The 14,591-nt window shown below is 46.2% G+C and overlaps 1 protein-coding gene across 1 annotated transcript in view; it reads right to left on the reverse strand.

Annotated features, from left to right (window-relative positions):
* Positions 1-14,591, reverse strand: part of LOXHD1 (lipoxygenase homology PLAT domains 1) — a 196,111-nt gene that overhangs the window by 150,759 nt on the left and 30,761 nt on the right. The window contains exon 5 of the mRNA XM_084964969.1: positions 4,006-4,104. Coding sequence (XP_084821095.1) covers positions 4,006-4,104 — 99 coding nt within the window. The remainder of the gene's footprint in view (positions 1-4,005; positions 4,105-14,591) is intronic.

The following is a 14,591-nucleotide window of genomic DNA, read 5'->3' on the forward strand; positions in this document are numbered from 1 at the left end:
AATGCCAGATCCTTAGTCCACTGAGCAAGGCCAGGGATCGAACCTGTGTCCTCATGGATGCTAGTCAGATTTGTTTCTGCTGAGCCACGATGGGAACTCCAAATTTGGACATCTTAATGAATTTGTATTTTCTCATCCATAAGCATAATATATTTTTCCATTTATTTAGGTATTCTTCTATATCCTCAGGTAAAAATTTTTTTTTCCAGAATGCTTTTTAGAGTTTTTCTTAAGACATCTTATAATTGCTGTTGTAAATCATTATTTATTTATTTATGCTTTTTTTAGGGTCATATCTGTGGCATATGGAAGTTCCTGGGCTAGGGATCCAATCAGAGCTGCAGCTGCCAGCCTACACCATAACAGCAGCAATAACAGATCCAAGCCACATCTGGGACTTACACCCCAGCTTGCCAGGGATTGAAACCATATCCTCGTGGACACAATGTTGGGTTCTTAACCTGCTGAGCCACAATGGGAACTTCTAAATCATATATTTTAAGTTAAATGTTTGCTTGCTGTCTTTATTAGTTTGTGTGTTACTCTTGTATCCAGCACCTTTCTTAAACTTTCTTAATGTTTCTAATGATTTTTAAATTCTCCTGGATTTTACAGATGATCATTTGCTTTATGAAAATTAAATTTTGTTTCTAAATGGGGTGAGAGGTAGGAATTTCTAATTTTATTGACTGAGAGGGTTGTCTCTATGTTACTGATTCATTTGCATTTGTTACAACCTGCTTTGTGGTTAAGTATGGGGTCATTATGTGCTTGAAAATAATGTGTATTCTCTACAAGTTTGATGCAGCAATCCACGTTTCTGTTAGATCAAGGTTAACTGTGTTGTTAAAAATCTGCACCCATTCTAAATTATTATCCATTTGACTTAACAGTTATTGAGAGTGTCGTATTGGAGTTCCCATTACGGCTCAGCAGAAACAAATCTGACTAGTATCTAGAAGATGCAAGTTTGATCCCTGACCTCACTCAGTAGGATCCTGCTTTGCCGTGAGCTGTGGCATAGGTTGCAGACATGGCTCGGATCCCACATTGCTGTGGCTGTGGTGTAGGCTGGCAGCTGTGGCTCCAATTCAACCCCTAGCCTGGGAACTTCCATGTGCCACAGGGTGGTCATAAAAAAAATAAAATAAAATAGAGAGAGAGAAAGGGAGAGTGTTGTATTAAAATCTTCCACCAAGGATTTTGTTGAATTTTGCTTCACATATTTTGAAAATATGTTAAATACATTAAATCTACACAAGTTTAGAATTATTATATCTTCCAGGTTAATTTTTCTTTGTGTCATTGTCTAATATACTTACTTCTAATGAAGTGCTTTTCTTAAAATTTAATTTGATGGATATTAATATAGCTATACCAGCTTCTTGACTGTTGTTGATGTGTTCCTGATGTAGTCTTTTCTGTATCATATATTTAAGCTGGATTTTATTTTTTTAATTTAATATGAGAATATTTCTTCTTTAACTGAGTTTAGTTTATTTCTATTTATTGCATTATTTACACATTTATCTTATTTTTTGCTATTAGCCATGATTTTTCTTTCCTCATTTCCTGACCTCTGTTGGATTGTTTGAGTCTATATTCTCTTTTATTTCCTCTGGTTTAGAAATTATACATTTCTATTTATAGGTGGCTATTTTACAATTTTAATATGCACACTTGACTTACTAAAATCTAAAATGAATCGATATCTCTACTCAAGGGTCAGGGAATGCATTGGAACCAAGAACTTTATTATGTTTTGGCTCTCACTGTCTCCTTTCTTTCTCAGTGGTTAGTATCTTTTAGTGTCTTGGGTCCACATTTCCTCATGTTTTGATAAGAGTCATCATTAATATTGTTCTGTATAGTTAATGCTTGCTTAAATTCGCTATGTAATTATTACATTTTTGCTAACGTTGCTTCTTACATCTCACTCCTTTTTTCTGGCTACAGTCTCCTTTTTCTTGAAGTACTCAGTGGTTATTTAAGCATAGGTCTATGAGTGGACCTTTGTTTCTCTTTTTTACATGGAAATTCATTTGTTTTGTTTACATGGAAATTCATTTTGCCCTCCCTCTAGAATGATAACATAGTTGCATATAGAATTCTAGGTTGAGCTATATCCTTGCTCAGAGGATTGAAGATATTCCATGAACTTATATCCTCTATAGGTTGCTGATAGGAATTAGCTGTCAATCTAATTATTGTTTTTTGTAGAAGATACTCCACCAAATCTGGTTATTTCTAAGATCTTTCTCTTGGCCTTTGGCTTCACCACAATGTATCTAAATGTGGATCTGTTTTTATTTCTCCTGATCAATGACTTTTGTTACTTTAATCTGAAGGTTCATATCTCTGCTTAATTCTGAAAAAAAAAAAAAAAAGTGATCAGCCCTTATCTCTTCCAATAGTCCCTCTCACCTATTCTACATGTTCTCTTTCTGAAACTCCTATTCAACATGTCAGAACTTATTCTCTCCACTGTCTCATGACTGCTTCCTGATATTTTCCAACCTTTTATGTGTCTGCTACGTCTGCATATTTTGTTCATATTTATTTAACACTTCACTAATTCTCTATTCAACTGTTTCTGATTATGTTGTTTAACTGATTGACCATTTATATTTAGCAACTTTATTTTCATTTCCTATATTTGTCTTTGCAATATTTTTCATAGTGCCTTGTTATTTTTCTCAATTGTTTCTTTCAGGTCTATAGTCAATTTAAACATACTTAAGTTATAGCCTTTCTCAGATTACTTTATCCAAAGTTCTGGATGATTTAACATTATTGTTTGTTACATCTATTGATGTTTAGTCAAGGTAGACTGTGTCCTTGTGTGCTTTGTAGTTTTGGAAAGTGAACTTCTCTCCAGCATTTTATCTGTGGGAAGCTCCAGCATTTTGTCTTGCAAATACTTCTGCCAAGCACCAAAGTCTATTATTGACATGAAATCAAATTTCTGTCCCTGAGGGAGAGGGTCCCCAAATCATATTTGTAATATAAAATTAGACCTCAAGCCCACATGAGTGTGAGCCTATAAGTTACCAATTTCTCAGCAATTGCCTTTAATCTAGAATTCTTACAGGCATAATTTTACTGTCCTGATGAGCAGTTTTTTCCTATTTTCTTCTTTCACTGAAGATGTTCCTGTGAATCTTCTGGGATTCTGGGTTTATGTGTGGCTCTAATTTTTTGCATATCTTGCCTCCTACAGAGCCAAGATCTCATTTTCTGACCCCAAATATGTACGGAAATCCATCCTGTAGATTGCTGAACATGACAGTTCCCTTCTTCCAAGATCCACAGTATCAATTCAAAGCTAATACTTTGGTTTTAAGTTTCCTCTTCATTTCTGACACCTGGAGATTTCTCTTTTTTCTTATAATCCCAGCAATGCATTTTTAATTATTTAATATGTCGTGTTCCAAGTTCATGTTTCTGTAGTTTTTCTGACTCCTGTACTAGTCCCTTAAATTGGCAGAAGCCGGAGAGAACCACCTGTCAAAGTTCTGCTGGCCTGAACGTTCTCCCAACACCTGTGGCTGTGTCTATGCCCTTAGTTCCTCTCCACCTATGGGGCCACATCTAATTCTATCCCTGGGCCCCATTCTCTTCTACCCCAAACCACTGCATTGAATCAGGCCATGCCCAGTCACATCCCCAAATATAATTCAAGATGGGCATGGAGCTTAGACAGACGGAGAGTAGGTAAGAAGGGGTCCCCTGGAGATGTGGAGCTTGGGTCTGATCTAGGATGCAGGATGACTCTAAATCAGCCCCTAAACCAAGCACATCTTGCTCTTAAATAAATGGACAGGGTGGGCACCTTGTTGCCCAGGGATGGCCATGACAAACCAAATCACAAGATAAAGAAAGCTGCTCAACAGATGAGCCTAGATGAGACTGGAAGGGCCTTCCTCTGCAAGGAGGGTGGGAAACAGTCCACTTAAGAAGCAGTTCTTGGCATGGCTTGTGAAGAGAGGATTTCAAAGCCATTACCCGTGTCTCCGTACTCTCCAAATATGTTGATGAAGACATCGGCATCGGTCCCTGCCCCAATGACGTCACCAGTGTAGACCTTGACTTCGTACTTGTTACCTGGAAATGAACACAGAGGAAGCTGCAGCTCGTTTGGGTCCTAAGGAGAGAACAGAGGCCCCAAAGCTACCCCACCATCCACCCTTTCCTCCACCAATGCATGGAATATTGTTAATAGTAACAAAAACCGAACAAGACATAAGTCACCTGATGTTGGTTCCAAGTGGTAACTGCTAAACTTCATGCATAGCACGAATCAGAGGTAGAGGGGACTTATGTTTTCATTTACTAACATATTGTTTTCGGATGCATGAATCAACCCAAATGCAAGATGCCACCCTGAACCAACCCACTAGCATATCTCCCTGGGACACTGAAATTACTTCAGCTGGGCCCTCAGCCTCTACTCTGTCTTCCCCAATCTGTCCTCTACACTACATCATAGTGTGAAAATTCATTGGGGAAAATTGATTATGCAAATGAAAATCAAATTTATATGTAAATTGCCAAGGCCATAACCAATGTAAAGACCAGAGAAACCAAAAGCCAGCAAACAATGCATGTTTAGGCATTACTTCATTTAAAGACCTGTATCTGCTTCCTGTATCTTTGCTCCATTCACTGAACAGAAATCCATTCTCTGTAACCCCAAAATGCCTCAGCCTTGGCAATGGCCTCAAGGGGGCATGGGGTTCAATGTAAACTTGACAACATGATGAGTCCTGCCCAGGTCTCCCCAGTTGGAGCCTGCCCTTTGTGCGGAGCAAAAGATAGGAGTTGCTACGTAGTGTGAAAGTGAGATTTCTCCAAACTTTCTTTGAGTGTCAACAATTCTAAGGGCTGAGGCACCTTTCTTTTCCTTTTCCTCTTCTTGCAGTAGATTCCTATTTTTTCCTATATCAAAATCTTCTATTTTTTTCAGATGTCTTATGCCCAGTATGTGAAGCTGATAAAAATTAGACCAGTTTAATTGAGGCCCAGAAGCCGTCCCCTTTGCCTATATCCTCCCTAGAGCCTTCCCTGATGCTCCAGTCCCCCAGGGCTCTTTCTCCTCGGTGATCTTGGCTCTGCCATGTTGTCCATGTCGATAATTTCCAAGTTTCACCATCTACTCCTTGTGGTGTTTGCTGTTTCCTGCAGGTGAGACTTCTAAGTTCTCAAGAACTTAAAAGAACTGGGAGAACTTCCTTTTCTCATATGGCCTCTCCAGCACAGTGCTGGGCACATACTGAATCTCACTAAGTGCATTGAAAAGCAAATTGAATTGAATTTCCTAAAGCTCAAAGTTCTGGGAAGTTGCTCAAGGTAAAGGACTGAGATAGGGAGAGGAGAAAAAAACTAATCTCATCCCTTCCCATCTCAAGTCCTGTCCAACAGCACAGGGCTGCCCTCTAGAGATGAGCCAGTGCAGAATCCTGCAGGGAACCCACCGAGGACACTCCAGCCATGAGGCAGGTTCTCTGACCTGCCAAGAACCTTGAGCCAAGAGGGAGTGTTGCCTTCTCTTTCTCTCTTCGATCTTCACCATCCAGGGGGAGGGAAGATCCTCAATCCTTGTCCCCAACTGAAGCCTCCTGTAGGACAGTCATTCTCAGATTCCCTCCCCCTCTTGCTTCGCCACGAAGATTCTTCTGAGACCACACAGAACCAGGGCCTTCAGAAGAGGTCAGACCAGGCAAACCCCAGCTCAGTGGCTTGAAACTTGGGCCACATTCAGGCTCCTTGGGGAGCTCGTTAACAAGGCAGAGTTTCCAGGTTCCCTCCCAGAGACCCTTTATTATGTGGGTCATCCTCCAAGGTGCAGAGGCCTCCTGCAGGGCACAGGGGGAGTGGGGGGAGAGTGGTGATGGTTCTTTCTTCCCCTGCCTGGCAGGTCCTCTGAGGACCACTCATTTTGGTGCAAGCCCTTTCTCAGGTGCAGTCCAGGTCTCGCTTCACACAGATGCAAGTCCCCTCTACAGGGTGGCAAAATGCCCTTAGCCAGTAGTGCATGGGGATCAGGAAAGGTTCATAAAGGCCACTGCTGAATATCCGTCAGTCAGAGGGGCAACAGGACCCCAGAGAGAACGGGGCACTGTGAGGTAGAAGAAAGGATGAGGGGGCTAGGAAGTATTTGTGGAAGGAGTAACAGATACTCTGAATCCTTCCAGAAGGCAACATTTGAATTAGTGGGTTGAATTCTAAGGAGGGATATTTTAGCTCACCAGAAGAAACATTTTCTAGTATCTAGGGCTATCCAAAAAATGCCTGGGAAGCCCTTGGCGGAAGTGAGTTCCCATCACCAGTGACACCTAAGCAGTTACTCTGTGCCAAGTACGTTGGTGGGGAGCCATCTGTCGGGATGCTCAGGGTGGGGAGGCAGATGGCAGAGGTGAGGGATGTGAGAACACTAAGGATCCTCTTCAATCTGCAATTCCATGACATCTGACCAGGAAAGGCAGCCCAGGAGAACAAGGAAGCGTCTCAGAGGATGGGAGAGATACTGAAAGCCCTGCAGATGGGTCCTGGGAAGCAGAAGCCCACATGGGGCTTTGGGAACACACGGCATCCTCATCCTGGGAAAGTCCAGAGAAGCAGAGTACCAGGGCCCAAGGGAGGCAACACGGGCACCAAGCCAAGGGTCAGGGACCAATAGGCTGGACAGAGCTTCCAGGCTCTTCCAGGTAAAGCAACAAGGGACCCATGTTCAGGGGTCAAGGAGTCAGATGAACAGAATGCAGGAGGAAGTTAATTCCAGCTAGACTGTCTTCTAAACTCTGTGGAACTTTCTAGCAAGATGGGGCGCTGGGTCCTCAAGTAGTTGACTGTGTGGAGAGCAGGGTGCCCTGTATCAGATGATCTCTGATCACATTGAGGTGGGCCAAGAACTGCCTTTTATTTGTTTTATTTGCTTTTTAGGGCCGCACCCGCAGCATATGGAGGTTCCCAGGCTAGGGTTCAAATCAGAGCTATAGCAGCTGGCCTACAACATAGCCACAGCCATAGCCACACAGGATCCATGTCTGCAAGCTACACCACAGCTCACGGCAACACCAGATCCTTAACCCACTGAGCAAGGCCAGGGATCAAACCTGTGTCCTCATGGATGCTAGTCAGATTTCTTAACCACTGAGCCACGACGGGAACTCCAAGAACTGGCTTTTAAATTCACTCTTTAAAAGGCCCCATAGACAGACAATGAGGCTGTTATTACTCTTCTCTCTCCTTTTCTCCATATTTCCTCTTCAAGGAGAGCCGAATAGTACCCAATTTGTCATTTTCCAAACGAGGCCAGTGCCCATAATAAATTGTGATGAAGTGAATATATTGCTTGAAAAAATGAAGCTGAATTTAAAAAGGGCTTCATTCAGAATTCCCATTGTGGCTCAGCAGGTTAAGAACCCGGCACTGTCTCTGTGAGGATGTGGGTTCGATCCCCTGGCTTCACTCAGTGGGTTAAGGATCTGGTGTTGCTGCAAGTTGCAGTGTAGGTCGCAGATGTGACTCAGATCCAATGTTGCTGTGGCTGTGGCGCAGGCCTTAGCTGCAGCTCTGATTCCACCCCTAGCCTGGGAACTTCCATACGCCACGGGTTTGGCCATAAAAAGAAAAAAAGGTTGAGGGGAAGGGCATCATTCTCTCTCAGTTGACAAAGGCCAGCACAGTGCAGCAAGCCTTCCTCCTAAGTGGTCATATGAGAGCCATAAATTTCCTGTGATCAGAGTTTCAACAAGCACAAACCTGCCATTCTGGTCATAGTACGTGGTTCAGCCAGAGCGAAAGGGGAATGGCCGGTACAAACCCCTATCCCACAGGCCAGGGGAGCAAGGCAGTCCATATCAAGATGATGAGAAGAAAGGTAAAAAGAAGAGGCCAAGAATGACCACCTTCTCTGGCAAATCATACTAAACCTTCACGAAGGCCTTGCAATTCACAAGGCACTTGCATGTCCTTCATGGCATCAGATCGGTGCAAGGGCCCTACGTGGTAAGCAGGTACATTCTCATTAACAGATGAGAAAACAGGCTCAGAGAACAAGATGGCTTGGCTGAGGACACAGAGCTGCTCAATGTTGCCAGCAGGGCTCAAAGCCAGGTCTCTTGTCTCCAAATCCAGGGCTATTTCCACAATAGCCTCTGGGCTCTCAGGCTCTGAGCCAGGGGTCAGTAACATTTTCCTACAAGTGCCAGATAACAAATATTCTAAGCCTTGTAGGCCACTTGGCCTATGTTGAAACTACTCAGCTCTACTGCTGAAGCATCAAAGCAACTATGCACGACACAATGTAAATACTATGTAAGCAAATGGGCCCCCACTGTGTTCCAAGAAAACTTTACTTCTGGACATTTGAACTTCATAGAACTTTCCTGTGTCATGAAATAATAGTCTTGTTTTAATTTCTTTCAACCCTTTAAATATGTGAAAGCCTTTCTAAGCTCAAGGTCTGCACAAAGACATGGCAGGCAGAGCTTGGCCATCTCTGCCCTATTTCTCTTTTGCTCTCAGACTCTGTCCTGTGTGTTTCTAGGCAGGCGACTGCACAGCTCTTCTCTCTGCGACCTGGAATGAGAGTGGAGCAGCCTGGTGCGGGGGTGTCAGCTGCTGGGTTGCAGGATAATCACAGCACATCTTAATCACTAGCTAAGCGGCTCAGGGCTCTGAGACTGGGGAACTATTGCCCTTTCTCTGTGGAGGTGGAGGGGGTTAAAAAGAGGATGCTCCGTGCTCAGTGTAGGTAGGCGGGGCTGCTTTTCCCTTCCCCGACAATCTGTGTGACCTGGCTGAGCCTGATGTTCCGGAATCCAATGGAGAAGGGGACCTGGTCTGGGGTTTTCTGAAGATGAGGATGATGACAGGTCCAGTTCTGTAACCTTCAACATTGTGCTTTCAGCTCACTGCCTGGTTGAGAGATGACAAGGAGCAGAGATGGGAAGAGAGGAGAAGGTCAAGTGGGAAGAGGGGCTAGCAAGTTCCTCCCCCTTCCTGACAAAGCATGGGAGAAAGAGGGACTAGAGATGCCCCAACCCCAGCCCTATGATTGGCTTGTGGTTTACCCATTCAGCACAATTATCTGTTATAAAATTCTCTCTAGAACTGATTTCTCTCCAGTCTTTCAGCAGGGTTACCATTAGCCCATACAGTGCCTTTGTGCGAATTAGATAAAGGGATTCCCTTCCTCGAGACACTTTACTGCCATCTGTTGGACCGTGGCGGTAATAAATGCACAGGAGTTCCCGTCATGGCTCAGCGGAAATGAACCTGAGGATGCAGGTTCAATCCCTGGCCTCGCTCAGTGGGTTAAGGATCCATTGTTGCCACGAGCCGTGGTGTAGGTCGCAGACACAGCTCGGATCCAGTATTGCGGTGGTGTGGCATAGGCCAGCAGCTACAGCTCCAGTTCAACCCCTAGCCTAGGAACCTCCATATGTTGCAGGTATGGCCCTAAAAAAAAAGTAATAATAATAAATGCACAAATCTACAACCTCTATGGTTACATAGTTGCACTTGTGCAGTGCACAGCCTGAACATCTGAACCGAGCAACCCTGCCTTTTAGGTAGTAGCCTCCTTCCACTAAAGGCCAGTGTGAGCTCAAAGAGGACAAACTGTTTGAATCATTGATCTGAACAATATACAGCAAGAGATACAGATCAGGGTGCTGATCACATGGTGCCTTCGGAAGCTGAACAGCATTGAGCCGGGGTCCTGTACAGACAGTGTTATTTGTGGCTTAAAGACAGACTGTGGCCTCAAGGCCACAGCATAGGATCGTCTGTGTTCTTCTTGCCCTGCCCAGATGATATACAAGCTTAGCCCTTGCCCTTTTTTCCTCTGCACATCCCATGGCAGAGGCTCAAGCCTGCTCCTTCCAAACAGGAAATCTGTCCCCTGCAGACCAGCCGGCAGCTGCCTGCGTAGGCTTCCAGAAAAGGCAGGCATTAGCAGGCCCTAGGCTGTCTCCTGTGCCGCCGGGTGTGCCAGCCGCCCCCACAGCCTCCCTAGCACTCTGTCTATAACAGTCAGCACACAGCAGTGATGGAGAGGAGGCAACTCCAGAGAGCAACCTTGGGGGCAGGGGGAGGGGAGGCACAGCCCCGAGGGGCGGGGAGTCCCAAATCGGGTGACACGTGAACAGCTGAGCTGGCGAGCTGCTCATCATGTTCCCAAAGGCAGAAGTCATGCAAAAACCCCATAGCTAAGCCTAGGGCCCACTTGCCAAGGAAGAGACCATCCCACGCCCAACGTGGTTTGAGCCTCAGAGAAGCTCACGTGATCCAGGCTTTTTCAGGAAGCAGAGAATCATGAATGAGCTGATGATGAGCTGGCGGAATAGAGTTTCTTTCCCCTGCCTTTCATCCATCCCCAGATCCTGTTTAATTAGAATGTGGCTTTATGTATTTTGGCAGGTGAGATGCGGGGGGAAGGAAGGAGGAGGATTGGACTTGATTTTACCCCACCTTCAACCAAATCGGCCACATTCACACCCTGACACCCAACCCTTCCGCTCCCCAAGAGCCGGGACGAGACAGAAGTGAGATCTCACAGGCGCTGCGTGGGAGGAGATGAAATCGGCAGAGACAGAGACAGAGATTCAGGGGGGCTGCCCTGGGCTGGGGGACAGGAGGAATGGTCTCCCCCAGCCAAGGGAACACCCCTAACTACTCAAGCCTGCACAGGTGTGGGGAGGACGTGGTCCACAGGGCCCAGGGGTGGGTGGCTCCCATGCTGGGAGCTGGGTCATGACCACTGACCAATGAATGGACTTTCAGGTCTATGGACGTGAGTCGTCGTCTCCCCCCCACTCCCGTGCTGCTCCCAGATGGCTTCCTCTTCCTTCCCTTGGGCCCAGAGGCCTGAATCTCTCACCCAGATTCACCCTATTCTTTAAACAAGACTGGAAGGTCTCTGCCTTCTCTAGAATGCCCTCAAGCTCACTGACGTTGCAGACATGACACACTCACTAATCAAGATAATAAGAGCCTCCAGTGCTTGCTGAGGACTACTGTGGGCTAGTACACTTTCTTATCTTGTGTAATAACTATTGTTACCATTTGCTGATGAAGTAATCAATGGCAGCAGAAGGCTAAGATTCTTAAAAGTTTTCACAGTTAGAAAGGGTCGAAGGATCTGGACTCATGGAATCCAGACAAGAGGGCTCTTTCTGAGCTGCTGGGTTCAGCCTCTCCCAAGTGCCCTGCCTCCCAAGCCCCCAGCGCTCCATCCCAGAACTTTTGGCATCTGTATCATTTATTTGGCACTTAATACATGCTAGAACCCAGGTTATGGGTTGAACTCAGCTAAGCTGGTTACACAACAACATTAAACATCATGTAGTCTTTAATAGTCGCTCCTAGGAGGTCATCAAGAAAAAACACTCTGCTTCTTTCATCACCGTCAAATAAATATGCAGCTTGTATATGTCCTAAGAAACTGTGATGTCAGCCTAAGAGTACCAGGTGTTTTAACAGTATGGAGTAGAGGAGTTCCTGTTGTGGCTCAGCAATTATCAAACCCGACCAGCATCCATGAGGACACAGGTTCGATCCCTGGCCTCACTCAGTGGGTTAAGGACCTGGCATTGGCCTGGGTCATCCCCCACCTAGAACATTCTATCCCTTTGTACTGTGATTATTTACTGGCCCGACTCTCTTCCCTCTGTAAGCTCCTGCAGAGAAAAGCCCTCACATATGTACCCTGAGTCCAGACTCTGGTGCATAGAAGATTTCAAATAAATGCCCATTGAAGGACCATGAGCTGGCACCTTAGAGCTGAGGGCTCTAGCTCTGCCTATAGTTACACTGTGTGACCAAGAGCAGGTTGCTCAACTTCCCTTTTCTTCTCTATAACACCGAGGAGGGTAAATAAGGTCCTTTTTGTTCCTGAAATTATCTGATACTCTTCACTGGGGCCTCATTCAAAGCAGTTCCCTCTTCCCACTCTTTCCGGAGATGATTTTCTGCAGTGCTAGGTGGCAGCAGATGGGGTGGGTGGGAAGCTGCTGTGAAGTTCAGAGGAGGAGCGTGCTGTGGGGCCAGCCTCGCCCTCCCAGCCCTGAAGCCCTCAGAGCTGTGAGCCTGTGGGCTCAGGACCACCTCTGTAGCGTTCTAAGGACTCCCACGCAGTACCCGCAGTACATAGAGCTCAGGGGATCCTGAGTAACAGCTGAGCAGAGTTAAGGGGAAATGTCAGGGAGAGGGAAGGGGTGGGGAAGACGGTGCTCCCTGTAGGCTTCAGCGGCGGCGGTGAAGGTCATGAGCTTCTACCCAGTTCTCTAGATGAGCCTGCCAGATGCTAGAGGGAATCCTGCCACTTAGGGGCTCCAAAGTCCTTTCTGATTTTGAGAAGCCAGACTCTTGAGTCTGTGCATCTCAGTGTCAGAATAAGCCTAGACGTGGAGGAAGAAGCAGCGGGAGAAACAGTTGCTTCGTAACCATAGCAACAACCAGACTCGCCTCATCTGCTGCGCACTTCCTCCACGTCCTGCGCTGTGCTGAGTCCTTTTCTGTTCATTTCCCCAGTGAACCAGCTTGACCACTTTCTGAAGTGGGAGTTGATGTTATACCCATTTTACAGATGAGGAAATAGAAAAACAGAACTTAAGGCATCTGCTTATGCTTAACTGGTAGAGAGGCAGAGCCACGTTTTGACCATAGAGAGTGGCAGTCTAGAGACCGCTAGTGATGGAGGGATGGGCATGCATGGAAGAATAGATAGGAGAGAGTGGAGCATGACATGGGGAAGAAGTGACCATTGCAGGAGGGAGGGACCAAACGCCAACCTCCTCCTGCCCCTGTGGAGAAGGTCTAGCCGCAGATCATCCTTCTCTGTTGGGCTGTGATGGTAAACACCCTACCATTCCTGAAAAGATGCCAGAGGCCACCTAGTGCCTCCACCCCACAGAGGGAGAAACTGAGAGAGGAAGAAGAACCTATCTCCACCCCAGGTCCCATCAATGCCGGGCAGCAAAGCCAGAACTAGAACTTGGGGTGCATAGCCCCCATGTGGTTTCTGACACAGAGAACTATATTTCTCAGTTAAAGATTTAATTACTCTATAACATCATCCAATAGAATCTGGGAATAAGTCAGGGCAGTCAGTTTATTTGGCAGAGCTCTCATGAGCTCTGAGTGTTTTTTGTATCAATCACCCAGGCTGCCTTCATTTTGCCTTTGCTCCTGCTCCATGCAGTTCTCAGGCTGTTCTGTAATCCACTGCAGGGCCACACAATCTGCAACAGCTCCTAAGAGGTTAATCATGATCTTTTTCTTGTCCCATCCTTTCTTTTTTTTTTTTTTTTTTTTTTTTTTTGTCTTTTTAGGGCTGCCCCCACAGCATATGGGAGTTCCCAGGCTAGGGGTCCAATCAGAGCTGCAGCTGCCAACCTACACCCAGCCACAGCAACACCAGATCCAAGCCTCATCTGTGACCTACACCACGGTTCACGGCAACACTAGATCCTTAACCCACTGAGCAAGGCCAGGGATTGAACTCAAGGCCAGGGATCAAACTTGAGTCCTCGTGGATACTAGTCAGGTTCATTAACCACTGAGCCACAGCAGGAACTCCTCCCATCCCTTCTTCAAATGCACCCTGGGCCCTGGGCCGGACATGGTCTTGCCAAGACCAGGTAAACATCTGGAGTGTGTGATAATCACTTTGTAGCACAGCGTGGGCTGGAATGAAATTATAATCCAGTCACCTGATGAAATAACCTGGAGTGGAAACAGTGATTGTGCCAGACAAACACCATCCCTTTTCTACCGGGTACCCGGTTCCAGGCAATTTTCAGCCCCCAGGGCTGGCTGTCTCATTTGGTACAGAAAAAAATAAAAAAGCCAATCCGTTTGCTCCAGACTGAGAAACAATGATAACGTCATCAACCCACCCCGTCGCCTGCATGCTCCAGCCCGCCTGCCCAAGTTGTTGCTCCTCCTTGTAGATTTTCTTTCCTCCAACCACCAGCCCCTCAGTCTCTTTGCAGCACGACACAAAATTGGCCGCATCCCTATTTATTATTAATCCGCCAAAAAAGACTAACAGCTCCTTAGACAAAGGTTTGTTCCTAAGGAACAGGTCCCAGCTGGGAGCAGGGTGGGGACTGGACCCACCTCAAACCGGGCCCTTCTGAACACAAGGCTCTACTGTCAGCGATGCCTGGGTCTAAAACCCTGAGGAGCTGTTGTGTCTGGACTCTGAGGACCCTGGGCTGTGTGCAGCCCCCAGGCCAGCTGGAACTCAGCTCCTGGCTTCAGATGCCTGTCTTACTGTCAAGCTGGCAGGCTGTCCTGACGCCTTGTGGGCTTCATGCAGATTTAAGCCACGTGATCAATTTGGAGCTTTTCAAAGTGGGAGGGCTTGTGGGTTGGCACCAGAATGGCAACAATTACTTGGCCAGAAGGCAGGATATGACATCATCTCAGCAGGGAGAAGGCTGGGCTGGATCCACCCTAAACAGTTCTTGCTCGTGCCTCTCCACCAAGTGACAGCCCCCAGCCCAAGTGCCTTCAAGACCAAACCCTGGATCACCCCAAACCTATTCTATATTGTCCTGATTTGTCTACTTTGATGT

Source organism: Sus scrofa, chromosome 1 (genome assembly GCF_054392235.1).
Source record: "Sus scrofa isolate SSC_HxYL_T2T_F1_AM1 chromosome 1, Sscrofa_HxYL_maternal_Yorkshire_Landrace_v2.0, whole genome shotgun sequence".
In the NCBI taxonomy this organism is placed as follows: Eukaryota; Metazoa; Chordata; class Mammalia; order Artiodactyla; family Suidae; genus Sus; species Sus scrofa.